The sequence below is a fragment of the Photinus pyralis genome, unplaced genomic scaffold (assembly GCF_008802855.1).
Source record: "Photinus pyralis isolate 1611_PpyrPB1 unplaced genomic scaffold, Ppyr1.3 Ppyr1.4_LG6, whole genome shotgun sequence".
Taxonomy (NCBI): domain Eukaryota; kingdom Metazoa; phylum Arthropoda; class Insecta; order Coleoptera; family Lampyridae; genus Photinus; species Photinus pyralis.
In genome coordinates this window covers 14,358,272-14,384,580 of record NW_022170663.1, presented here as the reverse complement: position 1 = coordinate 14,384,580, position 26,309 = coordinate 14,358,272, and the positions used below count along the sequence as shown (strand labels likewise).

General features: G+C 38.5%; 4 protein-coding genes across 5 annotated transcripts; 2 read left to right on the top strand and 2 right to left on the bottom strand.

The window, feature by feature from the left end:
- Positions 1-637: 637 nt before the first annotated feature.
- LOC116173153 (xylosyltransferase oxt) lies at positions 638-10,729 on the bottom strand. Of its 2 annotated transcripts, XM_031490451.1 has the most exons (5): positions 9,818-10,729; positions 7,472-7,614; positions 7,258-7,418; positions 2,296-3,175; positions 638-2,241 (listed from the first exon to the last, which is right to left on the bottom strand). In XM_031490451.1, the coding sequence occupies exons 1-5, from the start codon at positions 10,474-10,476 to the stop codon at positions 1,412-1,414; spliced, it is 2,673 nt and encodes an 890-aa protein (XP_031346311.1). In that variant the 5' UTR covers positions 10,477-10,729; the 3' UTR covers positions 638-1,411. The 2 variants fall into 2 exon arrangements, with proteins under 2 accessions (XP_031346311.1, XP_031346310.1); XM_031490450.1 differs by having other exon boundaries at positions 638-3,175; positions 9,818-10,724.
- Positions 10,730-11,475: 746 nt separating this feature from the next.
- On the top strand, positions 11,476-13,511 carry LOC116173154 (tether containing UBX domain for GLUT4). Its single transcript, XM_031490453.1, has 6 exons — positions 11,476-11,775; positions 11,821-12,218; positions 12,310-12,586; positions 12,634-12,991; positions 13,042-13,225; positions 13,273-13,511. Exons 1-6 carry the CDS (start codon positions 11,695-11,697, stop codon positions 13,460-13,462), a joined length of 1,488 nt encoding a protein of 495 aa, XP_031346313.1. The 5' UTR covers positions 11,476-11,694; the 3' UTR covers positions 13,463-13,511.
- Positions 13,512-17,591: 4,080 nt separating this feature from the next.
- LOC116174491 (protein ecdysoneless) lies at positions 17,592-19,715 on the bottom strand (the record flags this gene model as incomplete). Its single annotated transcript, XM_031492427.1, has 1 exon — positions 17,592-19,715. A coding segment is annotated over one exon (1,713 nt), but the record flags the coding sequence as incomplete, so codon positions are not given.
- A 1,889-nt stretch (positions 19,716-21,604) lies between these two features.
- On the top strand, positions 21,605-23,060 carry LOC116173422 (meiotic recombination protein DMC1/LIM15 homolog). Its single transcript, XM_031490890.1, has 3 exons — positions 21,605-22,012; positions 22,057-22,224; positions 22,284-23,060. Exons 1-3 carry the CDS (start codon positions 21,654-21,656, stop codon positions 22,801-22,803), a joined length of 1,047 nt encoding a protein of 348 aa, XP_031346750.1. The 5' UTR covers positions 21,605-21,653; the 3' UTR covers positions 22,804-23,060.
- The last annotated feature ends 3,249 nt before the right edge of the window (positions 23,061-26,309 follow it).

Sequence of the window (26,309 nt, the reverse complement as noted above, 5' to 3'; positions counted from 1 at the left end):
GTCATATGCTCTGAACTTCATTTTATATCGTGGTCCGCGTCCCATTTGACCATCTGCTGTAAAACAAAACAATTTAGTGTAATTTTTGAATTGGCACACCTGCTTTACATAAATAGAAAATTATTAGATTTGCTATTGAAGTGTTATCCTGATTTTCTACTTAAGTCAATTGATGTGAACACCGCAAAAAGGTTGGCCCTTTTTATAATGGGCAAATATAATTAAATAAAACTTTCGTAACATTTAATGAAATTGCGAATGTTTACATCATAGTAATAGGTACAAAATGTAAAATTATACAGAGTAAGATGACACTTATATAAAAACTACATCAAAAAGTACATAGAATGCTTCATAAGGACACAAAACGGTTTTTTTTTGTCAATTATTTACATACAACATGTAGAATTTCAACAATATTAGTACATTATTTTCTTAATAAAAATAGTAATTATTTAAACGAGAGCGAAATACAATTACCTACCTATCTAATTATTTCCAATACATTACGCTTAAAATTATTTATTTATGACACGTAAATGATATATCTAAGACGAGCACCGATATTATCACAAATAACATTATTGATAAAACATTTATTTCTTTACTTAGAAGTAGTTATTTAGTTCCGAACTGAAGGGGAATATTGCTTAAAATACGTTAATTAGATTAACGGAATTCGTATGATATCTGGCTTTGGGTGAAAGACGAAACAGAGGCGGCTCCACAAACTGCGACATTAAGTACAAGTATTTAGAATTTAATTATTCTGTTATGAGCAGTCGACTAAAGTGTCGGGAATTAAAACGAAGACGCCCAGCTGATAACAAAATAACTCCACTCTAAGACTACCTTTGATGTATGGTATGGGGTAAGCAATTAGGGAAATCGCACTACACTTTATTCATTTTAAGAAGGTAGCGGAAGAAAGCATAGGGAAGTTTTGACCTATACTGTGAAGATTGGTTAAAACACAAGTCAGTATTAAGCTGAAAAATAAAAATTTTGTAGGGTGGTTGGTTGTTTCTGTTGCCAACTAAACGGTCAAACTGCCATTAGCTGTTAATGCCATTTTATATTTTTCCTGTGTGCGCTTATCTTCAAAGACAGCGCCATCTACTATCTTGTTGTGTAATGAATGCAGTATAGTTTTACCATATAAAATAATTACTGCTACCGTAAAAACATGGACTTTAAATTTATACAGGTGGATCAGTCAACTAAAGTCCCTAGGTATACAAAGTGTCGCAATCTGCCTGTTCACTCGAAATCAGCTGCCAATTTTGAAAAAATTCCAAACGCACCTTCGTGTGGTCGATTTACAAACTAGTTTTAGTATCAGGCTCATTTCGATTTCGGTCACTAGGCGCCGCCACTGTGTATAAAAAAAATAAATAAAAATCGCCAACCTTTAAAGATTGTTTAGAGAGCTCTTAGGATCGGGAGCAAAACTGCTCCAGTTAGTCTTACCGCATTCGTCGAAACTCCTCGTACACACCGTACTCCGATCACTCGCGCAACTACTCCCTATACTAAAAAATTTATTAACTAACGAGTCGATCCAGTCGCGCAAGTCGGCGCCGAACCGTTTCGAATCGGCGATCGACTTGCTGAGGAGAGTCTCGCGATCGAAACCGTTAGGCAGAAACCGACCCCACTGGACGTCGAATTCCTTTATAATCTCGGAGCCGGAGTGAACGAAGCCGACCTGTTTCTGCGTCACGACGTTTCCCGAAAAGAATTCGAGCGGCGCAATTAGAAACTTCATTTCGGCCAGTACCTGCTTGTGAATTAGCTTGACCGTCCACGCGCCGGGGAGGAGCGGCTGTTTGAGCGCCGGCTTGATGTGCCCGAGGGCGTAGTTGTCGTCGATCGAAACGTCGTGCACGTCTGCCAGTCGTCCGACCGGATCGATCCACAAGAACGTGATATTGGTGGATTTGGCGGCGAGTTCGGGACTGGAGTTGAATTCGAAGACGAGCGTCGGCTCGGAGTACGGTCCCATGATGTGCGCGAAATTGCGGAACGTTTGCTCCTTGGGATCGTACTCGGTACTCACGGTTAGCGATTTGAGTCTGTGAAGAAACGGCGAGGATTTTAATAGTACGAACGTGGTCTTATATTTAAAATTCGTTTCGACGGTCACTTTTTGAGCCGCACCAGTGTCATTAGCTACATATAGTATGAGAGTCTTCTGGTAGATGTCGTCGGCGTGGAACGACGTCATTTCGAGAATTTTCTCTGGAATTAGCCTACATTTATCGGAAATTAATTTAGAGTTAATGCGAATGATACTTTGAGCCACTGTCAACAGACTATCATCGGGTGATGGAGTTAGATCTAGGTGATGGTAGACGCTCTGCCAGTATGAGTTTATGTTAGGGATGTCTTTGTTAAAATTGACGTTGTACAGCCACTGCTCCAGTTGCAAGACGACCGCCTGATTGATCACCGGTTCAAATTTTCGCGCAAAAAATATCTGGCGCGTTTCAGTGTTCTGTATGCGCAGCCAATCCTCTGGTAGAAAGTCATTCGGGCTGCATCCGCACCAGTCGACTATGTGCTTGTATTGACACTTGCAGCCCAGTCGTCGCTTCCAATTCGTCACGTGCAAATTATTATCAATGTAGCTATTGCAGAATTTGGAGTTCTTCAAAACGGTGTGGAAAAACGATTCGGCCGGCAGCAGTGTGTAGTTGAAGACAATCCGTAAACCCTTAACCAATTCGTCCGGTTCATCACTGGCGGCGTACGTCACGAATTCGCGCGATAACGCGATCCAGTCGCTACCGCCGTCAATTTGTATGCCCCACGGCAATTTTCTATCGCCGATCCGCCACATGTGCGTGTCGCACTCGACGAAGGTCTTATCAAGCCCTTGCTTCTGTATGAACCTTTGAACCTCGCGACCGTGCGATTTGACGAAATTCTTTCCCTTATTCGCCGTGAGGAACTCCACCAGTTTGTCCCCAGTTTTGACCGGGTAATCCGATTCGCTGAGATTAATGACGAAGTCCCACTCCCAACGTGATAATAACAGCTCGTGCATCGATGACAATAACATTTGTAGAAGCGAGGCGCCTCCCCAAATTGTGCAGAAACGCTTGCGCGTCAGACGTATGTTGGGAAATTGTGTTTCCAAGCTGAGAAGTTCGCGAAAGAGATAGTCTTGGCGCTGAAAAACAAAAGAAGTTGTAATATTCAGACGAAGCGCCCTTTTAATTATTACGGAACCGCCACAAGAATTTGTTACAGTTTAAACTGTACACCAAACGTCGCCATGATTGACTGATTGCATCACTAAAAAGTAATGGGCGATGGGGTCGTCACATCCCGACGCCATTATTCTAATTGTGCTGAAAAGTAAAGTCGCAGAACAAAATTAGTTCAAATGTTTCCATGAATTTCAATTGTCAGAGACGAGAGACCAACGCTAAGGACAGATACTTTTGCAAGTCAGACCTTTCTCCGTTTGCACCGACAAATCTCCTGAGCTTAGCTTAAAATCCATGGCAACCAATGTCTCAATAATCGTTTCTATGGATTCCGCTTAAATTTGTCGGTGCAAACGGCCATAAGTTGGATGACAATATGAAGAAGAGGATGAACATAATAAGTAGATAAGCAATACAGACTGTAAGCTACTTTGACCTTGATATCTGCGCATGGGCCCAGTTCAGAGCAATTAACGGTTAACAGAATTGCGTCCGTTTAATAACCAACCTTTTCACAAACAGAACTCAATCGAATGACCTTGAACTTGGCGCATGCGCAGATCTTATCTACTAAAATAGAACAAAGGGAGAACTTGATGACATGACTGTTAAAATATACAGGATGTTTTTTTGGGAGCTTTAGTTAAAAGTTTCTGGGAAAGTGAAATAGGTAGGTTTTTGAAAATTTGTACTTAGGAGTTACTCTGAAGGCCGAATCGATGTAAAATATTTTCAAAATGGCCGCACTTCCGGAAACACCGGAAATAGATAGTAACTTCGTTATTTTAAATGGCAACCCCTATTTTTTATTGCATTTTTGGATTCTACGTGAAATTTCACTTCTTTTGATACCCATATGTCGATATCTACCATTTATGGTTTTTAAGTTATTTTGACTTTAAGAAAAAAAATGGCGGATGCAGATGGTACCTTGATAATTGATTACTTGCAAACGGTTGTAGTCATGGCAACCTATTTTTAACAGTGCATAGAGAATGAATAGGGCTTTCTTTTAGTGCACTTAAAAAAAAGTTAAGTTGCGTACGACCGCCCCTATGGATATCCAAATTTATGAAACTTCAAAGACTAAAAACTCAGTTTTTTTAAATGGAATGACCATGTTCTTACTATTCCATGAGATAGAGAATCGAAATGGGCATATTTTGACAATACATGTTCCTAAAGCTATCTTTAACAGTTTCTGACTTATTCCCATTTTATTGAATTGACACTATTTTTTTAGGATTTTCTTTTTAGTAGTCGGCCATGATTCTATAACAATTGAATTTTAAACAAATCTAGTGACACTAATCCATCACCCACTGTTATAGGTTAACATAAGTTTTTCAAAAATCGAAAAATGACTAGCAGTGGTTTCACCTCGGGTTTCACCTATGTTTGACTTTAATTGTTATTTATGGTGAAATGGACAGAATAGCGGCACATGCTTGCCGTACATTCATTCGAACACTGGAACGAAATTGTATGAATTTTGGAAATGTTGTATCCCTAAAATCGTTGAAGCACAAGTGATACAAAGCTCTACAAGAGAATATTTAAGAAAATGAATTGAATTGCAAATGCAAGATTAACAAAATAAAATCAATGTAAAATATAAAAAACTTCGTTGAAACATTTTTTGTATGGAATTGTTGCTAGAACAGATATCGCATTACCTCTCTGAATTTCCAAACTTGTACGTTGTTTAAGAAATTCAGTTGAACTAGATTTCTCAAAAATTTTCCGTCCTATATCCTTAATAAATGACTTATTTATTAATGAATTATTTAGACTAGAATCAATGATATTAAAGAATCCTTTTCTTGATTTGTTTAAAATTCGATTGTTATAAAATCACGGCCAACTACTAAAATGAAAATGCAAAAAAATGGCATCAATTCAATGAAATGGGAATAAATCAGAAAATGTTAAAGATAGCTATAGGAACATGTAATATCAAAATATTCCAATTTCGATTCTCTATCTCATGCAATAGGAAGAACATGGTCATTCCATTTAAAAAAACTGAGTTTTTGGACTTTCTTAAATTTGGATTTCCATAGGTGCGGTTGTACGTAACTTAATTATTTTTTAAGTACACTAAAAGAAAGCCCTATTCATTCTCTATGCACTGATAAAAATGGGTTGCCATGATTATAACCGTTTTCAAGTAATCAATTATCAAGGTACCATCTGCATCCGCCATTTTTTTTCATAAAGTCAAAATAACTTAAAAACCATAAATGGCAGATATGGATATGTGGGTATCAAAAGAACTGAAATTTTATGTAGCATCCAAAAATGCAATAAAAAATAGGGGTTGCCATTTAATATAACGAAGTTACTATCTACTTCCGGTGTTTCCGGAAGTGTGGCCATTTTGAAATATTTTACATCGATTCGGTCTTCAGAATAACTCCTAACTACAAACTTTCAAAAACCTACCTATTTTACTTTCCCAGAAACGTTTAACTAAAGCTCCCAAAAAAACACCCTGTATATATAAGGTGAATAGTGTGCTGAAAAAAAAAAAGAAGAGTGAAAATCGCGCGTGGGTGTACGTGATGATGTAAAAATTAGAGAGACGATTTTACGTTTAATCTTTGAATTGAGTTATATTTATTTAAGTGCGTTTTATGTTAAATAAAGGACCGTTAATAAAGTGTTCATCAAACATTTACAATAACAATGACAGAAAAGTAACAAAAAAGAGCTAATCGAAAAACAATACTAAAAAAAGAGAGGGTAATAGAAGGAGAAGAAAAGATTAATGAGCGGGATGGGAAAAGAAATCAAAAAGTGTTAAGGACAATCAGAATGCCAACAAAATGAGTAAGAAGAAATCTTAAAGAAGAATAAAACTAGAACAAAGAGTTAGGTTAGATAGATATAGGACTGCAAACCGAAGAGAGATATAACATGAAAGAAAAATAATAAGATAAAAGAACAGAAATATGCAAAAATAACAACTTCAGGAAAATATTGTTGTGTAAACTACGCCATGCGGACGTTTTTAAGAAAACATAGGTGCAGATTATTTATTCCAAAACGGCGCTTTATTTTGTAAATGGAGGAGGAAGGATATAAATGGAAAGGGAAAGGTTTTAAATAAGCGAATCGGATCTTAATCGAGGCTTTTTGTTTGGCGGACGTTATTTGTTGCAAAACAGTCGGTTTTGCCGATATCGCAGCTTTTTCTAAGACAGTTCGCCTATTATACAGTTTTGTAGAAGAAAATCTAGCAGAGTTAAGCAACGTTACATGGAGAAAAGTGTATTTTATGTCACTTACGCGAAAGCGTGTATTAAGTTTAAGAAGTTTTCCAATATCCTTCGAGAAGTGGAGAAATTGTTGCGTAAACGTCTTGTAGACGTTATTGCGATCTAAACCCCAAAAATAATGACGAGACACCCTGTATGTGACAATATTTCAATTTATTAAGTGTAACTCTGGTGGACTAGTTATGCATAAACACAGTTATTTCGAGTTTGTTATCATCGTCTATTTTCCTTTTAGAATTGTTTGTAATTGCGTATTATTTTCTTTTTTAAAGTTTATCGCTTTTGTAAATTGTTTATTTAATTGAGAAATTTCTTGTTAAAATTTAAGATTTAATTAATGCACATGTTCTTATCGCTGTTAGAAGAGATAATGGAGATGCAGATATTACTATGTGCGTGTTAGTTCGGCGTCAGTGGGGACGTGTTCCTTCGAAGTTGGCGATATCACGTCTAATTATGGTTGACGATGTTTCTGAAAGAAGTGGTGTTTCCTTTAAATATTGTAATGAAGAAAAAAATGAGGATCGCTGGTTCGCGACGGTTGAAAAGCGTGTACGCTTTTTTTATGCTATTTTTACTCGTGCGGCCCGCCCGATTTGATTAGTTGAAGACATAATAAATGTAAATGGACTACACGTGTCATTAACTGTACTATAAAGGCTTTCTTAGAAACCTACTAAATTTTTTGTAAATTACCTAAAAAATTTCATTAAAAAAATCCTATTTCTTGACCAAAAGGCGTGTTCAGTTTAAATACTTACAACGTCAACGTGAATGTAAAAGTAATGATCCCGATGGTACAAAATACGTATTAGTCGCCTCACTTGCCGTAACGCCCTCCCGTTCAGTGTCAAAAGAAAAACAATACGCGCCGGCCTCACGCTGGGCGACACCGTCGTCTCGGCCACTTGCGGGGAGAACTCTGCAATTTTACAATGACATCGGGTTTTCTATTAATAACACGAACGCACGCACTCGCAATTCCCGTCTGGTAGACGTTTACGGTGTAATAACCTCCGCACGCCAGATGCGGATCCGCCGGACACTTCATGTTGCACGAGGAGTCCGGCAATCTGGAGGTAGGCGACGGTTCCTCGTTCCCACAGAAACACTCAGACCTAGGAGTAGATGTTTAGATTAGTAACATCTGGCCTTGATTGTTATGAATAGTTGTTTTGCGCAAGTAGAAATGAATACTTGTAATCAGTGCTGTTGTTACCGATTGCCAAAAGTACTGAAATGCCGAACTAAAATGAATCATTTGACACCATACGTATTATAGAAGTTAATAGAATATTTGTATGCATTATTGGCAAACTTGTAGACACTTTCAAAATTTTACCTCTGCCTTGTATACAGAGTGTTCATTTTATTTGGTCGACTATTGCTATCTGCGTTTATAAAAGCTACAAGTTCGGTTAAATTCGCAAACAATTTCTAAACAAGACACGAAAAAATTCTTTTCAACCAGTGTTTCACAAACTGTGAGTACCAACTTTGATATTTAATTTCTTTCCTTATTTGGTAGAGAATTTTATTCTGAAGTCTGTGATATATTTCTGTACCTCAGAGGTAAACTGTCCATTTTTCCCCAAAAATTGCTTTTTTGTACTAAGTCACATAAGTTTTGTTGTTCTACATGAAATATATGGATTTAGTATTGTTTGAGTTAGCGAATTTTAAACAGTACTAATTCAAAGGGCTGTAACTTTTGAACTAGTAGCCCAATCTTCAAACTGTTTGAAATTATGAATTCTACAGGGCACATTCTATAAGAAAATTTTTTTCCGGGTCCATCTGAGACAATTTTTTTTTCGCGCCTCAGAAAAAGGCAGTGTATAACCTTCCTTGTTTTACCAAAAATCGACTACACCAAAATTTCTCGGGAAAACACTTTTTCTTATTAATTTTGGTGCGTAGAATCCAAAACAATTCGTACTTTCTTTTTCGATTAGACTTCTCAATCAAAAGTTATGGACTAGAAACCAATTTCGAAAGAAAATTCAAAGGGCTGTAACTTTTGAACTAGTAGCTCAATCTTCAAACTGTTTGAAATTATGGATTCTACAGGGCACAGTCTATAAGAAAATGTTTTTTCCCGGTCGATCTGAGACAATTTTTTTTCGGGGTTCAAAAAAAGGCAGTAACCTTCCTTTTTTTTTACCAAAAATCGACTACACCAAAATTTCTCGGGAAAACACTTTTTCTTATTAATTTTGGTGCAAATCCTACATTCTATTTACTTAGGCGATTCTGACCAAAAAACGTTCACTTTTTTAGAAAATCTAGACAAAAGCTGTTTTTTATTGTAATTGTTTTTAGCATTTTCAAATATTAAGTTTGGATTATTTTCACTTTGCTTAAATCAAAATCTTGCGGTAGAAATTTCGGATTGTTTTACAATATTTGAAAGGGTCAAGGGTGTTACCTTCAATCTTTTATGGTTTCTGGAAAAAAAATTGATAAACACAAATATTGGGGCTTGGTTTATTTGTTGACTTTGTCGTCTCTACCACCCATTATTTGGTTGTACTCTGTATCATATACTTGTATCCACTTAGGGTACTGTTTAGATAAGACAAGCCTTTAAAAAAATTGGTGTAAGCACCAACACTGATTATATTGGGAAATTCGGGAATATCGTATCATTTGTATCGTACAAAAATTAAATTTTGGAATAACTACACAGCAACAATAAATAAAACTCAAAAAAACATGAAACAATTACTTTTTATTTAATATACCATATCACTTGAATGAATTTCGTAGATAAAAACAGTCACTCCCTGATGAGTGGCTATAAATAGAACCTAACAGCTATGAAATCTGTATGGAACTCTCTGGTTTGGTTGGGTTCCTAAGGAAATCTGGAAAGGCTCTTTGGTGGCACTTTTTGGAGGTGTTAATATGTCTGATACCTGTGGACATTGCAGTTTCTCGAAATAACACAAAGTGCCTAGAAATTTTTGCAAGGGTAAGAAAGCACTTAAGTGTTCAAAAAGCACCAAAAGACCTATTCCGGTTTTCGTTGCTTCTTAAGTGTTGTTATTTCAAGGCCATCTATTGTCACTTGTCAGTGAAGTGATTTGCAGAGCCTTCTAGTGTGTTATAAGCCATTTCTTGGATGTACCTTAAAGGTGCCTTTACTGTACAATTGTTTTGATATTATTTAATCAAATACTGTAAATATGAAACATTTAAACTGCTTTATACTGGTTTCTATTTTTTGTAAATAGTGGTACTTACTACTTCAGTACATTTTTGTGGTACTTACAACAGCCTGATCTTTAGAAACTAAAGTTATTTTGCACATTGACTTACGAGTACTGCACTCCCGCGTAGAGAAATCCGGACTGAAGGCACAGGTGCATACAAAATTCGGGCGAATTCGCATTCTTGTAATTTCCGTAGTGTCCGTTGAGCAATCGAAAACTCTTCTCGTCCTTAAAGCAGCCCAAAGACTTGCCGGCGACGAAACCGTCATTCGGACAGTAATTCGGCAACTCCTTGGGGTATAGCAGGTCGGCGGAAATAAGGCACGTAATATTTGATATAGTCTGCTTGCATTTTTGCGTTTTTGCTCTGTGTATTGCCGAGATTGCTTCTTTCGTAGTTATCTTGCATGCCGGAACGAAATCTAACTCCTCCAGACGGAGATGTAACTGATTCTTGTTCTGCGTCTTGTTTATTACGGTATCGCGCTTCGGTTTCGCTTGAAAGCTATTACTGATGTCCTCGTCGTCTATTGAAAAGCTATCCTTACTTCGTCTCGCGGAATTTACGCTGTTTTCGACGTCGTTTATTTCAAAATTTGATAGACGGAACGAGTTGTAATCGCCGGAGGTGTCCGCGTTGTCGACATTAATCCGAAAGAAACGTACGGCCAGATATATTTGGAAGGATAGAATTAGTACGCCTATAAAAAAACAGATTCTGTATCTTCTTAGCCATCGGTTCTCCGAAGTTTTTGTCACAACCATCGCAAATTTGGAACTTTATTGTTGTAAGCAAACATTTTTGATTCGGTAATGAGCTCCTATTATTAGATACTCTTACAGTGGCCTTGCCATTTACAGGCCGAAGCCTTTATTATTGATTTGTGTAATAATAAACTACAATTATACATTTTTTAAAGAATTGCAATTGTCAATGTTATTTTGGCATTTCATTCTCAAAAAACTGCAACACTGCACCAACAAAACAAATGCGATATTGCACTGTTGCCAACATTCGCATTTGAAGTTTGGCAAACAATTTTTTTTTAATTTTGGATTATGAATAAACTGTTTTTACCCCCTACGTACATAAAATCTATAACAAAAGTTGTAACTTTATATCATTGTTTATAAATGAATAATTCCTATATTTGTTTTGTACACCATCTGCCAGTAGCAGCTCTACTTCCTCAAGCCTGATTTATACAGGGTTGAAGACCAGCAAATGCTTAAATGGCAAAAGTTGTACGCGTCGATAATGGAGGGAAACGGATTGATCTGTATCATTTTCTAAAGAAAAAAGAAGTTCTACTAGCAACGGCGGTCGTTAGAGTTATATGAAGTGTATGGACAACTATCTACAGCTGGCACCCATGAAACTATATAGTCACCAATCCAAGGGAAAACAGGGTATACATTCCACACCAGGCAATCACGAAGGGGACCAGTACAACAGTCAAGCGGAAAGGAGCATCATCTAAAGGCACTGATTGGAAGAGCTTGTACAATATTATTGCATAGATTAGGATTATAGGAAAAATATAGGGCCACGCCACTGAACTATTTGCTTATAGTGAGAAGGCATTTGACATACTCCAATGGCATTTGTTACACAGATTTGTTATTCTGGGCTGTTAACAATTGTATCTATTTGTTATATTATTAATTGTTGTTATCTCTCCCATCGAGTTATGTTACTGATTTTCACTAAATTATATCAGGTTTTATTTATATTGAGAAATAAAAATAATTTACTTTTTACAATTTTTAAGAATGTATAGAAAATGCTACCCTATGGCGGGAAATTAAAAATTAAATAAAAAGTGTATCGTTTTACAAATTCATTCCAAAATTTTAAAAATAATAGTTTACAACATATTTAGACATAACTATTTTTAGAATTGTATCGCGATTTTACATTTGAGCTGTTAGAAAAAAGTGTGGTTATAATGACATATCACTTTTTCTACTTTTTGCAATAAAATGGAAAAGGCAGTGACTGTTTTAGCACCAAACGGTAGAAGACAAACGGTTAAAGTGAATGTAAATGCCACAGTGTTACAGGTGAGGCACTCATGAGTAGAACGGTTAAAAGTAACTCCAAAATAGATTCTGGAAGAGGTATGCAAGAAGCAAGGTCTACAACCGGAGAAGTACGACATAAAACATCACAATAAATGTCTCGACACGAGCACGATCATTCGATTTTCCGGCCTACCGAATAACGCACAACTTGAGCTGTCGGAGGCCGTCACCGAAAGAGCGGACGGAATTGTTACATTAGGGATACAATGCGAGAACGGAGACAGATTGACTGGCGATTTCGACCCCGGTTGTAATCTCCATGATGTTTTGTGTAAAATGTGCCCTGAACAAGTCGATCCAGAAACAAACCCAGTAGTTGTTTATATGAGACGAATGATTTACGGTGAAACCTCATTTAAAGAGACCACGTTAAGGAGTTTGGGTCTTACGCATGGAAGAGCTATGTTGCGACTTATACATAAGTAAGTAGCACGACACTTTCTTCATTTTCTACAAGCTCAAAAGAATTTTGTGTTTTACTGTGTAGGTGTGTTATATTATCAACATCTGCAGGTCTCCCGAGGAACTGGGTGAGCAAGCTAACATATCGGCACCTCTACCACCACGAGCTGTCGAAGAAAAATTGCCAGAAAGACCTAGGGAAAAACCATCTGTGCCCAAGTATCAAAAAGTGGAGTTGCCACCACCACAACAACCACCTCCTGCAGTCGATAAACCTAAAGCAGCTTCACCACCGAGACAATTACCAAAGACCCTCGCTGATGATCCTCCTCATCAAACGGTGCCAGTACTCAAGGAGAAAACTGTAGCAGAAGAAGACTTCATTTTTGTAAGTGACAACCCTCAATATTGCAATCCATCAGTTTGTGTTTAAAGGTCGGTCCGAGAAACGCGATGATCTTCTCTCAAGACACCGCCGAGGCGGTACCTTCGGAAGATCTACCCGACGACTTCTTTGAACTGACAATAACCGACGCGAAGAAGCTCCTAAAAGATCTTAAAAAACGCAGAGTGGAATTGGATAATCTTCCACTGCAAACGTCAACCTGGCGCAGTCTTCTCAAGTCCACGGACGAGTTGACCCGCATGAACCGCTACAAGAAGTCGATAATTCGCATCCACTTCCCCGACCAGATGATTCTGCAAGGCGTCTTTAAGCCCCTGGATACTCTTCAGATGGTTTTCGATTTTGTACGCGATTATTTGGAAAATCGAGACCTGGACTTTTATCTTTGTAAGCGTACTCGCAAATTAAAACGCCAATTACCCGACTTAATTTTTCAGACACAACTCCGCCGATAAACATCCTGGATCGAAATAGTAAGTTGATCGAAATCGATTGCGTACCCAACGCTGTTTTACACTTCGGCGTCAAAGGCGCGTGTGCTACCGGAAGATACCTGAAGACGGAGTTTCTCACTAAATGCACGACTGCATCGCTCGCGAGTTTGTCGGCGGCGCGAACGAGGTTAATGTTTCTATTGTGAGATTGTGCATTTTTAACTGTAGTTATAGGCAGGAATCGACGAGGCCACCTGCGCATACCTTCAATGATGACGAGATGTCGTTGAGTGATTTTCCTGCGGATGATGTTAACGTCGGAGCTAGTACGAGTACTGGGCAATACGGGTATGAAAGTCATCCACCAAAGGTTAGCCGTCCCACGGATGCTAAGTTTCCCAAGTGGTTTAAACCACCAAAATAATTGTGAAAGTTGTACATTTTTTTTTATTAAATGCAATTTTAAAGATGAATTGAAGTGAATTTTGGGGGGATACACCAACTCACAAGCAATTTGCCAGTAGTACGGTTTATTTATTAATTTCCAGATGTGGTAATTGACACAGCTCTCTCAGAATTCTAAAGAGTTGCCCTGAGGACTTATAGTAACATCGGGGCGAAGGTAAGTATTGGTCTATGTAGACCAAGCTAGGGTTTTTATTTTCTTTTTGTTTACAAACAAAGCAGTGAGTAGCAAATGTGCTAGTAAACGGCCCAGGCACGTAGTACCCACTGTAAATAATATGTGCCTTTTCTAGTGCCCAAGTGCCTATCAAGATTTCATTGTGTGTTTCTAATGGAAACGAAAGAAACAAGTGCTTTGGTTTTATTTTCGTGCCGTTCAAAGTAGTAGGCAATGGAAACAATTATGAAGCATGAAAAAACCAAGGTGTCGAATTCTTGACAGAACGGCCTCCCATCTTAAAGCAGATATGAAAAAAAAAGTTTTTGACAGTCTTACATCCCTTATGCCTAATTTTTAAGTGAGAAATAGTATGACCATTTAAAAATTAAATGAGGCCTACTGTACAGGGTGGTCCAAATTGGACATTTTCATATGGAAACACCCTTTACTCTAAGAGGTAGAAAATATGGACCTAGGTCCAATTTTAAAGAGAAAATCACTGGCACAAACAGAATTCAGCTATCTCTAATCGCTTGACCCCCTAGGGCAGGGGTTCCCAAAGTCGGGGTCGTGGGCTGATTTTTTAGGATCGCGTTTTTAATGGTTATAGAAATTGAATTATAGAAAAAAAACCTAAATAAATAGGAACGGATAAGCAATAATACAGACAAGTGCAATTTGGAGGATGATGCGGGAGGAGATTCGTGATTCCTTTGCTTTCATGGACCATTCCATTTTAGTGAAAGAACATATTTATGTGAACAAGGTTTCGCAATCTTAGTTGTGGTCGAAACCAAGGCATCGATTAGATCCGCAGCATGATTTACGATGTGCCTTGACTAAAAACTTTCGCCCGAGAATTGCTAAATGGCCGATTCACGACAGTTTTGCCAGAAACACTCGAATTATCTAACGTTTACCCGCCCTTGCATTTAACATTTTTGGGGTGAAATTCATTCCCTCACAACTAAAATTGACTTATTCGAGCGTTTTTGGGAAAACTGTCGTTAAGCGGCCAAAATTGGCAATTGAGTGTTTCAGTGGGCCACCCTGTATAATAATAGAAACAGGTTATTTGTTTATACATTGTGCGAAAAATGTTTTAGGGTCGCGAAGGCTTTTACAACTTTAAATCAGGGTCAGGATCAAGAAAGTTTGGGAACCCCTGCCCTAGAGGGTAGGCATCTAGGTTTCCATGGCGAACAAAAGATGGTAGAATTTGTTTTTTGAGTGTTATTTGAAATTAGAAATATTTGGAAACTAATAAACATTCCCAAATAATCAAGAAATTGTCTTTTTACACAATCCTGCCATCTTTTGTTCGCCATGGAAACCTAGATGCCTACATTAAAAACATAAAATGCAATATTGCAAATAATATTTAACATGAAGTATAATAAATGATACATAAACATTCAGGAAATTTCACGCTCTTTTCAAGAACTCCAAAATATACCGGGTGGTGACTTGAACAACGCACCATAGGAATGTCAATAGTAATTTTTTCATTTCTGATTATTGGCCTCCCTAATAATTTTAGAGATAAAGATAAGGTTTTTTGTAGAGAAAAAAATTGTGAATCCATGCACACTATAGCTTTTAATTTTTGGAACTTTGAAACCAAGAAATTGGATGACTAAAACTGGCGTTTTTAAGAAAATCAGTGGTGCCATGGCAGTTTGAGATCAAACTAATGGCAAATGCAGGCGCTTTTGTTTGATTTCGTAATTCCATAGCATTACTGCGACTTTACAAACGCGACAGTTTTTAATTTTTTGTTGTTTCTGAATTTATAAAATAGGAAACAATAGTATGTAGAGATTCGTAATTTTTGTCCCTACAAAAAACCTAAATAGACTATTTCTAACAAAATTAGGGAAGTCGGAAATAAAAAATTGCCGTCCCGTATACGGTGGTCCATATGAAAATATACAGTTTGGGTTGTATAAGAAAAACCAAACACCCTGTATACAAGCTGTGTATCGCAATGGATTCTACATAAAAAGTACTCTTAAGAAATATTTTGCCAACAGTGGCGAGTCGTCCGTTGGCGATTTGCACATTGGCGAGTTATCGCGTTGGTGAGTCAATCAGTGGCAAGTGGTCTACCGATGAGTCAACCGTGTCCCTCGCCAAAATATAAAGTGTGGCACGTCATCATTTTTCTTTTCTTTGTACTCATTCCGTAAAAATCAAATACGGCGCCCATAAGAAATAAGAGAGTAGAGAGTAGTAGCGCCTGTACGATCTACATCTAGTGTGTTATGGAAATTCTGATATAGTCTGTAAAATGAGTAAAGCTGAATTACTCTAATGTCTCTAATTACATATTTAAAAATAGAGACCATTTAGAGACCTTCGAGAACCAATTTCCATACAAAATTAAGCAAAAAATATTTATTTTGTAATAAATGAGATACATAAACGGCAATATATCTAAACAAGTATAAATTGTGCACAACTCTTGTGAGGGTAAAACGCATTTTTTTAACCCAAATAGCTTTTTTTTGACATCACCAATGGATATATTCCTTGCAGACGTCCCAATGGCCCTTTGTGAGTACCCTCTTCCGACAATCCGTTCTCGAGGTATAAGGGAATATACCCGATCGCGATAAGAGGTCGAGGAGGAGGGCTATGGTTGGTAGAAATTAATTCCTTTCGTCGAGACCTTTCATTAGAGTACCATGAAGGATAAAACTAGTTCCACCCCCCCCCTTCCCCTCCTCACCGTACTTTGATAAGAGGACAGAAAAAAGAGCAGTAGTTGGTAGAAAACGGTTCCTTTCGTTGAGATCAATTGGTTGTCGTATGTAAAAGTTATGCACGTTTTACTTTCAAAAACAGCATCTCAGGAAATAATTCGTGGAGGGGGGGGGGCCTTTTAGACAGCGAAATTTGGTGGCCGTCTGGCACACCTTCAAAGTATAGGCTACCTACGGCAAAGAATTCCAGGATTACCTACCATTCTCCTAGAAGTAGTTCGAAATGGCAGAAGTGGGTCCGGACGGACAAAACGCATTTTTTTTAATTCTTAAAAAATACGCTAAAAATGTAAAATTTCTGCGGTTTATCAATTATGAATTATACTTTTTTAACATGCAAAATTTAGAGACTTTAGAGACCAAATATGAAAAATAGAGACTTTTAGAGACCAGCATTGAAAAAAGAGACCAATGTCTAAGAAAGAGACCATTTGCGAACCCTGTAAATGGAAATGCATGCACCAAAAAGAGATATCAATAGGTAAGTCATGCTTTGGCGCTGCTTGTGATACGTCTATTTAAAAGCGCAATGCAGTGACACTTAAATGGGCGTTTCCCGAACCGCGCCAAAGCATGACTTACCTATTGATATCTCTTTTTATTACCTATAGTAATATTGTTGTTTTTTTATTAGTTCAGCGTGGGCAAAACACCTTCTCTGAAAAACGCGCTCTATTCGCTCCAGCGCTGGACTGGCACGAAAAAATTTTCACAAATCACACGATGCCAGGTCAGTGAGACTGGCGCCAGCTACTTGATATGTCTAAACGCGCCCTACTTTTGCTCGAGGTACCTAGATACAAAATTTTTTTTAAATATCTTAAAAAAATTGATTGCGCAGACACAAGTCGGAATGGGCATGCGCAATAGTTTTTTTTTACATCTGCATAGTTACCTGAGTTTTAAGGAATATTTACCGACACAAAAAACTGGGCATTCATATGTTCTTTGTAACAAGAATCGGGCAGTTTTTGGGCTGTAATTTCTGGCCCGTTAGTCTACATAACTGAAAAACAATTGCAAACTTTCTTATATCCTTAAGTACATGTGTACCAATTTTCAAAGCGACCGGACGGTTCTAAACTAAGTTATCATGCACACGGACACAGACAGAAGTGCAACATTATAAACGATCTCGAGAATCGTTGTTAATAAATTCGGTATCATAGATATAAGGTTTATTTAATGTATAAAATGTTCGATACAAAAAATTAATTCAAAACTATGGAACAAATCACAGTTAATCGATACTAAACCGGAAAATTAAACTTAGGAAATTCGCTTACAATAATTAAACTCTTCTATTTTACGAACTGGCAGTACTTAATAACGTTGTTTATAAAAGTATAAAGCGTGCGAGGCTGCTATCTACTTTCTTTAGGACTCGAATATTGGAACATCTACATAAATAGCTATTAAAATTACTGTAATCTCAAACGGTAACTAACGCCTTGGTGTTAGTAACTTTACCCTGCTAGACAACTTCCAATTGGATACATAACAGCGACCTCTCTGGGTGGCAAATTTAATTAAATACACACTGTAGTGGAAGACCTTAAAAAAGTCAGATGAACTTACACTGCAGGCTTTTTAAGCCCGTCCCGACTTGTACCAGGTTCCAAATGAATACCCATAGGTCCCAACATGGTACTGGCCGGCCCGGCTTCGCCCATCTGCGACTGGTAGCTTTCCAACACATTCTTTAAAGCGTTCATATCAATATCGACCGGCCGAAAACTTTCAACATCGTCGAACCCCTCGGTTTTCTCCACCTTGTGGAAGCTCTCCCCAATGGTCGTCTTTTGCAACTCGAGATCCATTTGCGCCATGTACTCCTTCATCTTATTCTTACCGTCGTCGTCCCCCTCGAAGTTCACTTCCCGATCTTCGCCGTACGCGCTCATATCCGAATCGGAATCCAAGTCCCAATTGTCGTCGTCCGGGATCATGAAATCCAGAATGTTCTGCAGGGCACACGTGAAGGCGGCCGGATCGAAACTCACCTTGTTCGAGTTCGGTTTTTCGTCGAGCTTCGTATCGCTGGAGAACGAGACCTTAGTTTTGCTACCCCTTTTGAGACCGCGCGGAGGACGCGAGGGGGGCGACTCCTCGGGGAACTCGACGCCTTGAACGTCGGACATGTGGTCGAGGAACGTCGTGAGTTTCTCCGTGAAATTGGTGGCGTCCGCGTTTCCGTTGAGTTGTGTGAAATCTTTTCGACCGTAGTTCGCCTGGAGCAGTTCGTCTAGGTCTTTCGGTGCGATGTCTAGCCAGGAGTCGTCGTCGTCCTCGGGTTGAGCGGTGTCCTTGCGAAACTCGTCTGCATTGTAGTCTAAGTTTTTGGTCAGGTCGAGGATTTCTTGACCAATTACAGGTGTCGACTGCATGGAGTCACGATAATTGATGTAGTATTCTTTGGCTTTATTTAAAAGGTCGTTATAATCGCGTGAGTGCTCCAGGAGATCTCTGAAGAAGCCCTTCTCTTTCAAGGTTTTTAAGTACGCATGCCACCCTTTGTCGTTTTCAACATCGGCACTGGGTTTCGCTTGGGAGACTAAAATTTCAAAGCCACATGCGAGTTTCACGCCTAAAGTATGCGATTTGTGTTGAGGACTGTTAAGCACTGGCAAATTCCAGCCGGTACGTTTATCCGGAACATACTTGCTATGGTTTAACATAGCATACAAACACTTTGTAAACGTAGTTCGGCAATACACACGATTTTCCGGGGGAAAATATTTCATGGCACGACAGGCTTTGCTGTCCACCAAATCCCGATTACAAAATGCCTGCACAGCAGGTGCCACAAGCCCGGGTTTGTGTTTAAGAATTGCCGCAACTCCAAGTGGTACATACAATGTCGTCGAATGTAAATTCTCGACGATACGGTTAGGGTACCCTTTAATTCTATTCAAAATTGAATTCTGAATGTTAGTAGAGGCGTAACTAGTTTGCGGCGACCGGGAAAGTTGTGACAATGCTTCACTTACCGAAACACCGCTGCCACTTTTCACTGGTGGAATAATATGCAAGTTCCCTTGATAGATATAGACACGATTTTCGCAAGTATCCGGATTAGCCCACTTGGGTAAATAATTAGCTGCCTCAATTAGTAAAAATTCACCGTCCGCGTCGACGACCCTCGCGACAATACCATTAATTTCCTTAGTAATCTGAAAGAGTAAGTACACTATGAACCATTCGTCCTCGATGTTGTCACCGTAATGCGAGATGCCGTACAAGTGCGGCTGCAATTCACTTCGATCCTCCACCGAAAAGTAGGGTTTTTAAGAATTTTTCAGAATCGTTAAAACCCTTTACGTGCTATTTAAGAGTATCCAAATGTGTTTAAGGGTCTCTAATGGCCATTTGCACCGACAAATTTAAGCTGAGCTCCGATTAAGTAGTGGCGTACGTAGAAATGTGTTCTGGGGGGGATTAAACAAGTTCGTGGCACATACAGTCACCCAGTGATTTTTTCATGCAAAACCAACCGTTTTGATTGATAGTGAATCAAAAATGACGTTTAAAAAAGAGTGAGGTTAGGAAAAAGTAAATTGTGAAGTTAGCAACGAATTGTACACTTCATATAGCTAGCGGCACAAGTTTAGATTGCGAAAATCTGACAGCATCCAACCCTGTATATATCTCGGCCCTAAAGTAATTGTGCCTATATTTGTTGCACACAATTTTGTTGCATCTTCCATGCACTTCCAAATTTGGCTAAGCTAATTTAAATGCTTTTAGGAGAACCGAATATTTAAATCTTCGTGAGTCACAAAAAGGATGTCCATAGTCTTTCAGTTAGAGTCTCTAATATACAGTCTAGAAAAGTAGGGTTTTTAAGAATTTTTCAGAATCGTTAAAACCCTTTACGTGCTATTTAAGAGTATCCAAATGTGTTTAAGGGTCTCTAATGGCCATTTGCACCGACAAATTTAAGCTGAGCTCCGATTAAGTAGTGGCGTACGTAGAAATGTGTTCTGGGGGGGATTAAACAAGTTCGTGGCACATACAGTCACCCAGTGCGTACTAGAAGGGGGGGGGGGTAAGAAATAGAAATTGGGTTGCAGGTTGCTGATGCTGGTAGTCATTTATCTATTTATTATTGTACAGGCGAAAAAGATTAGATTAGAACGGTATTTTATTTCTTACTGCTGACAGGCTTTTGCTTTAATTAGTCAACGAAAACTTTGAATAATAGGTATATTTATGGGCAAAAAACCAATTTCGACAAAAAATTCAAAGGGCTGTAACTTTTGATCTAGTAGCCCGATATCTTGGAACTGTTTGAAATTATGGATTCTACAGGCCACATTCTATAAGAAAATATTTTTTCCGGGTCGATCTGAGACAATTTTTTCTTCGGGCTTCAAAAAAAGGCAGGTTATAACCTTCCTTTTTTCCCAAAAATCGACTGCACCAAAATTTCTCGGGAAAAAACTCTTTCTTATTAATTTTGGTGCGTAGAATCCAAAACGATTCGTACTTTTTCGATTAGACGTCTCAATCAAAAGTTATGGGCAAAAAAATTCCAGTTTTTAAAATTTAATATTCTTATTTTCGTCATTTCCTGAAAGGCAGGACGCAGGTACCTACCTCAGTAGCAGTACTAAGTACCTGATACTTATTTGTTATTTTGGGCATCAATGTAGCGAATTGCCGATCGATGCCGAATAGCCAAATCGTTGACTGCCAACACTGATCACTCACTGAATAGTGAATACTGAATACTCAGAATATTTAGATTTTAGTGACTTTAGACTTTAACCAAAACCAAAATTGCTCTCTATATATACCTATATATTATTGCCTTTATTTTAAAGTGGGCGGAGCGGATAGCGGAGTATTACCTAAATACCTAATAGCTATGATGATAACTCAATTCTTCTGGGGGGGGGGGGATATATCCCCTTCCTCCCCCCCCCCCCGTAAATACGCAACTGAGATTAAACATAGCTTAAAATCTACGACAACAATTATTGTAACAATGGTTGTCTTGGATTTAAGCTAAGCTCAATTTGTCGGTGCTAGTTTATATGATAAAATTAGATAAATCATAGTTTCATTTATACGTGAATAATATCTAAGTATATACTCCTTCCATTACATTTTATGAGTACGCCACTGTTAAGTTCTTGACACTTCACCACTAGGGCGCGCCACTATCGTTTAAGAAAATAGTTTGAAATTTTCCAAGAAAAGTTTTATTTAAGTTTTTCACAATGGAAACTGTAGCTCTCGACTTAATTGAGCAAGCAAAAAGTACCCCCAGCTCGGAGGGAAACTTAGGCGATCTAGAAGATGAGGAGTGCTTCTTCCAAGATATCGCTCTGCTTCTGGAACACGGCGTTAGCATCGAAGATGTAAGACGGCTACAAGACGCCGGAATTAACACCATAAAAGGTGTACAAATGGTAATTCCGAAGAAGATGCTCGAAATTGAGGGACTCGACGTTAAGAAGATCGAAAAGATTAAAGAGGCCTGCACGAAGCTTTCGTTCGTTAACGGTTTTACGACCGCCTTAGACGTGGACCAACGCAATCAAATTTTTAAGTTAAGCACGGGAAGCAAGAAGTTTGAGTACGTGCAAATTTCGTTGTTAAGTTGCTAACGTATATTTTTAGCAAGTTACTCTATGGTGGAATCGAGTCCATGGCAATAACCGAGGTATTCGGAGAGGCCGGCTGTGGGAAGACTCAGCTGTCGCACACGCTGTGTGTGACCGCACAAATGTCCGGGCCCAACGGGTACATGGGCGGCAAAGTGATATTTATCGATACTGAACGTACCTTGTATCCTTTTCATATTTCGTTTACATTAGTTAGAGTGTTATTATCCTTAACTACTTTAGTCGTACCGATCGATTACGTTCAATAGCCGAACGTTTTCATTTGGACGGAAATACAGTTTTAGAAAATATTTTATGCGCACGTGCCTATACTAGCGATCACCAGTACGACTTACTCAAGAGCGTTACGGGCATGTTGCACAAAGAAGCCGGAGTTTTTAAGCTATTAATCGTCGATTCCATAATAGCACATTTCCGCGTAGATTACTACGGACGAAAGGAAATGGCCCACCGTCAGCACAAACTCGGCCAACTGATGGCCTGCTTGCAAAAAATCAGCGAGGAGTACAACATCGCCGTTTTTATTACCAATCAAATAACGTCCGATCTTACCAATTTAGAGCAAGGCGACGCTCAACGACCTGTCGGCGGGAACATTTTGGCACATGCCTCCACCTGTCGCATTTCGCTTCATAAAGATGTCAACGAGAGACGAATGGCTAAAGTGTACGACAGTCCGTACTTGGCTTCAAACGAAGTCTTATTTACTATAACGAATGGAGGCATTGATGATGTTGACTGAAAAAATTTTTTCTTACGGTGTAGTTTTAAGTTTAAATTATTTCCTAAATTATATGTGCGTTAAATAGATTTATAAGTTACAGAATATATAATTTGTTCAATTTTTGGATTGTAACATTGCAATATCTCTGATTTTTTTTGTGTTGAGGATGTAAGAATAATATGGCCGTTTGCACCTATAAAGCTCCACTTAAATTTGCCCAAGCAAACGGTCATAAAACTGCTAGGAGAGAATTAAAATTTAACTAATATAGGAAACGGTATTTTTTCTGCTGATCTCAAACTCAACTGAGATTATTGGTTGGTTTTCCCAACTTTTAGTTGGTAGGAGAGGCTAAGGTGACTATATAAATGTAGACTTGTTAGACAAGACACTGAGGAAATTAGTAGAGCTAGGGATTCAAGAAAGAGAAAGACCATCAATAGGAACACAAATAAATTAAAAAGCAAAGACTATCGCCGCTGTAGTGGAGACTCTAGTACCCGAAGCAGTCAAGAGTGTCTAAAAAACAAAAGAAATTAGAATATGTTTTTCAAAAGATTTAAATTAACAGTATTTTCACGTAAATTTAATTACGTGCTCTACTTAGTACAACTATTTAACAATAAATTAATAACAGTTTTGCAACGAATTTGAAGCTATATATTATTTAGCACTCACATTTACACAATTTATAACAGCGCGAACTATTTATGACTTCGGTGTTGAAATTAGAACTGACCTGAAACGCAAAGATTTCGAGCGTTTCCGAATTCTTGTATTCTTTGCATTTGGTGTAGCCGTTTTCGAATCGAAAGGTAGGTCCTTTCGGCTGTAGCTTCTTCCCGAAAAAGACTGGACGCCTCAGATTTTTTTGTGGAGAACTGGACCTTCGCTTCTTGCGCCCAAACTCGGAGTCCGTCTAGTGCCTCGTAAACCTCGTTCGCCCTCGCCTGTAGCGTCTTGTACTGCCGCGCACGTACCTACTCCCAGAAGCGTGTCGTCTGCATATCCATATTATTTCAACACCCTCGGGCGGCCTAGTTCTGACGGTGCCCTCGTAGAGCAATTTCCACATTACAGAATATGAACAGCATCCCTGCGGATAGCCCTTTTTCGGGCGTCCCGTTACAGCCGTTCCAGCGCCTAGCGGTTTTTCGACCGCCTGATTTAAAACCGCCGCGCACTCTTCGACGTTATACCTTCCGCGATTTCTAGTTCGCTTCCTCCGCGTAGGTATACACGATCAAAGATTGTCCTGTCTGTCTTCTCGTTACAATATTGGTATACCATATGTCTATATATCTCATAGGTTTGGTCCTCGAACCCTTTAGTATATCTGTAAACTGTCGGAATAGGTAAGGCCTCGGACAGACAGACGGACGGAGAAAGTAGTCATAATATCGCCAGATCGCCTTCCAACATGAGTTGGAAAATGCGCTAAAAATAATGGCAACCGAAGTATTCACCGCGCGGGTAATTTATTAAAGAAGAGCAACTACAACTATAGCATTTGCATACAGTGATATTCATGTAGAAGTAGACTGAAGTAGACATAGGAATTCTGAAAGACGCCTAATTTTATGCAACCAAAATAACTTCTTGAAGCAAATAATGATTTAAATATTGTTGCTTTGGCTTCAGAAAAATTAACTGTTACCGGCACTATACCAATTGGAAATATTAACTTTTTCTTTAGTTGATGCATCGCACACAAACGAAAATTAGAATACGAAAGTAAACTGTAAACTGTATAGTTATTTTGGCTGCATAAAGCTAGGCGTCCTTTAAAAGACTTTATCACGTAAAAGTAGACATAGGAAATACCTATAAGAAATCCCTATTAGTCCAGTCAAATTAGACAAAATAAGGGCCAAACCCGGAAATTTGAAAAAACAAGCTGCAAATTGGTGGACATGTACAGGCGGATAGTGCCAGAATCAATTTCCGAAAAGTCCCAAAAGATCCCGGTTGGGGAACGGACGCCATCTTGAAAAAAGCTACCCCTAAACTCGATTTCTCGAGTTTTGAGCAAAACTAATGAACCAATGGTCTGATTCTCGTTGCTAAGGTGTCAAAATGTTTGTTTTAATGTGTATTTGGAGTAAATACATAATTCGGCACATAAAGAAGCCCTTGGAAATTCGAACTTTTTAGGAAAATCACCCCCAACCTGGATTTTTCACGTTTTCGGCATTTGTTGTTTTGTTTGCGCAATCCTAGGATTGGTTGGACGAAGTCCTCCACCTTTTCCTATCCTGCGCTAATCTTTTCAGTTCTACATAACTACCCTCTTGCCTACGTCAATAACTATTTGGTCTATGTGTTTAATGCCCGTTTGCACCGACAAATTTAAGCGACGCTTAGCTTAAACGTAGCTTAAAATCAATGGCAACGATTATTGAGACAATGGTTGCCATGGATTTTAAGCTACGCTTAAGCTAAGTTTCGCTTGAATTTGTCGGTGCACACGGCCATAAGTCTCTGTGGTCCTACCCCTCTCTTGCCCTCTGCCCTACCTTCTATAGCTAGTAGTGCTATTCCTCCGTGTCTTAGCACGTTCGCTATCATTGTATCTCGTCTTCTCTGTACGGTTTTCAACATTTCCCTACTTCCTGTACTAGCTCCAAGACTGCTTCGTTTGTTACATTGTCCATCCAGCTAATCCTCATTCATCTATCCTACTTTTGCCTGCCTATCGTCCAGGTTTCGCACCTGTATGACCTACACTCCATTTGTACGTTTTTAGCAATCTTTTCCTAATTCCTATATTTATCTCGGATCTTAGCAGGTCCCACTTTTATTCCAATGCTTTTTTACCCTGCGCTATCCTGGATTTTATATCTTCCTTGCAACGATTATCTTGTGTAACCTTACTACCTAAATAGCAAAAGGAACGGTTATCTTAGAAAGTGTTCATTTATGTAATACGGAAACTGGTTTCCTCATCGGCAGCTAAAGGGGCGCTAGAAATTAAATCACCTTATGTTTCCAATTCCTAAAAGAAATAAATAAATCTGGAAGCTACGGTTTCTTAGTAACGAAACACCCAAATTTATATCACGTTTCGATACCGTGCGTTCAGGTGTAACGGTTACTTTTGTAAGAGTAGATCGGTGTCTGATTTTTACTCATAGTATAGATTTTCGCCATTGTATTTGTCGTTCGGTCTCAGAATGTTTCAAGTTTAAAACCTGTGTATGGATTGATTATTTTCACGCCGTTTTTTTAGTTATAATAATAATAATAATAATACAGACACTAATCGTTACTTGATTTTAATCCGTGCGATTAGTTAACCAGGCTTAGACCTGAGTTCTCACAAGAAACACCGACAACAATAATAATAAATGCCTTTATTGCCCAATAACCCCAATTGCCCAATTATATGTGCGAATAGTTGAAAGGATTCCGCTTATTTACATTAATTGTAAAATGCATTTAAATATTTTTTACGTGCAACTTAACCTGACTGCAAATAATAATGAAAAATATAATGAATAAAATAGTGTTCATTTAGTTAGTAC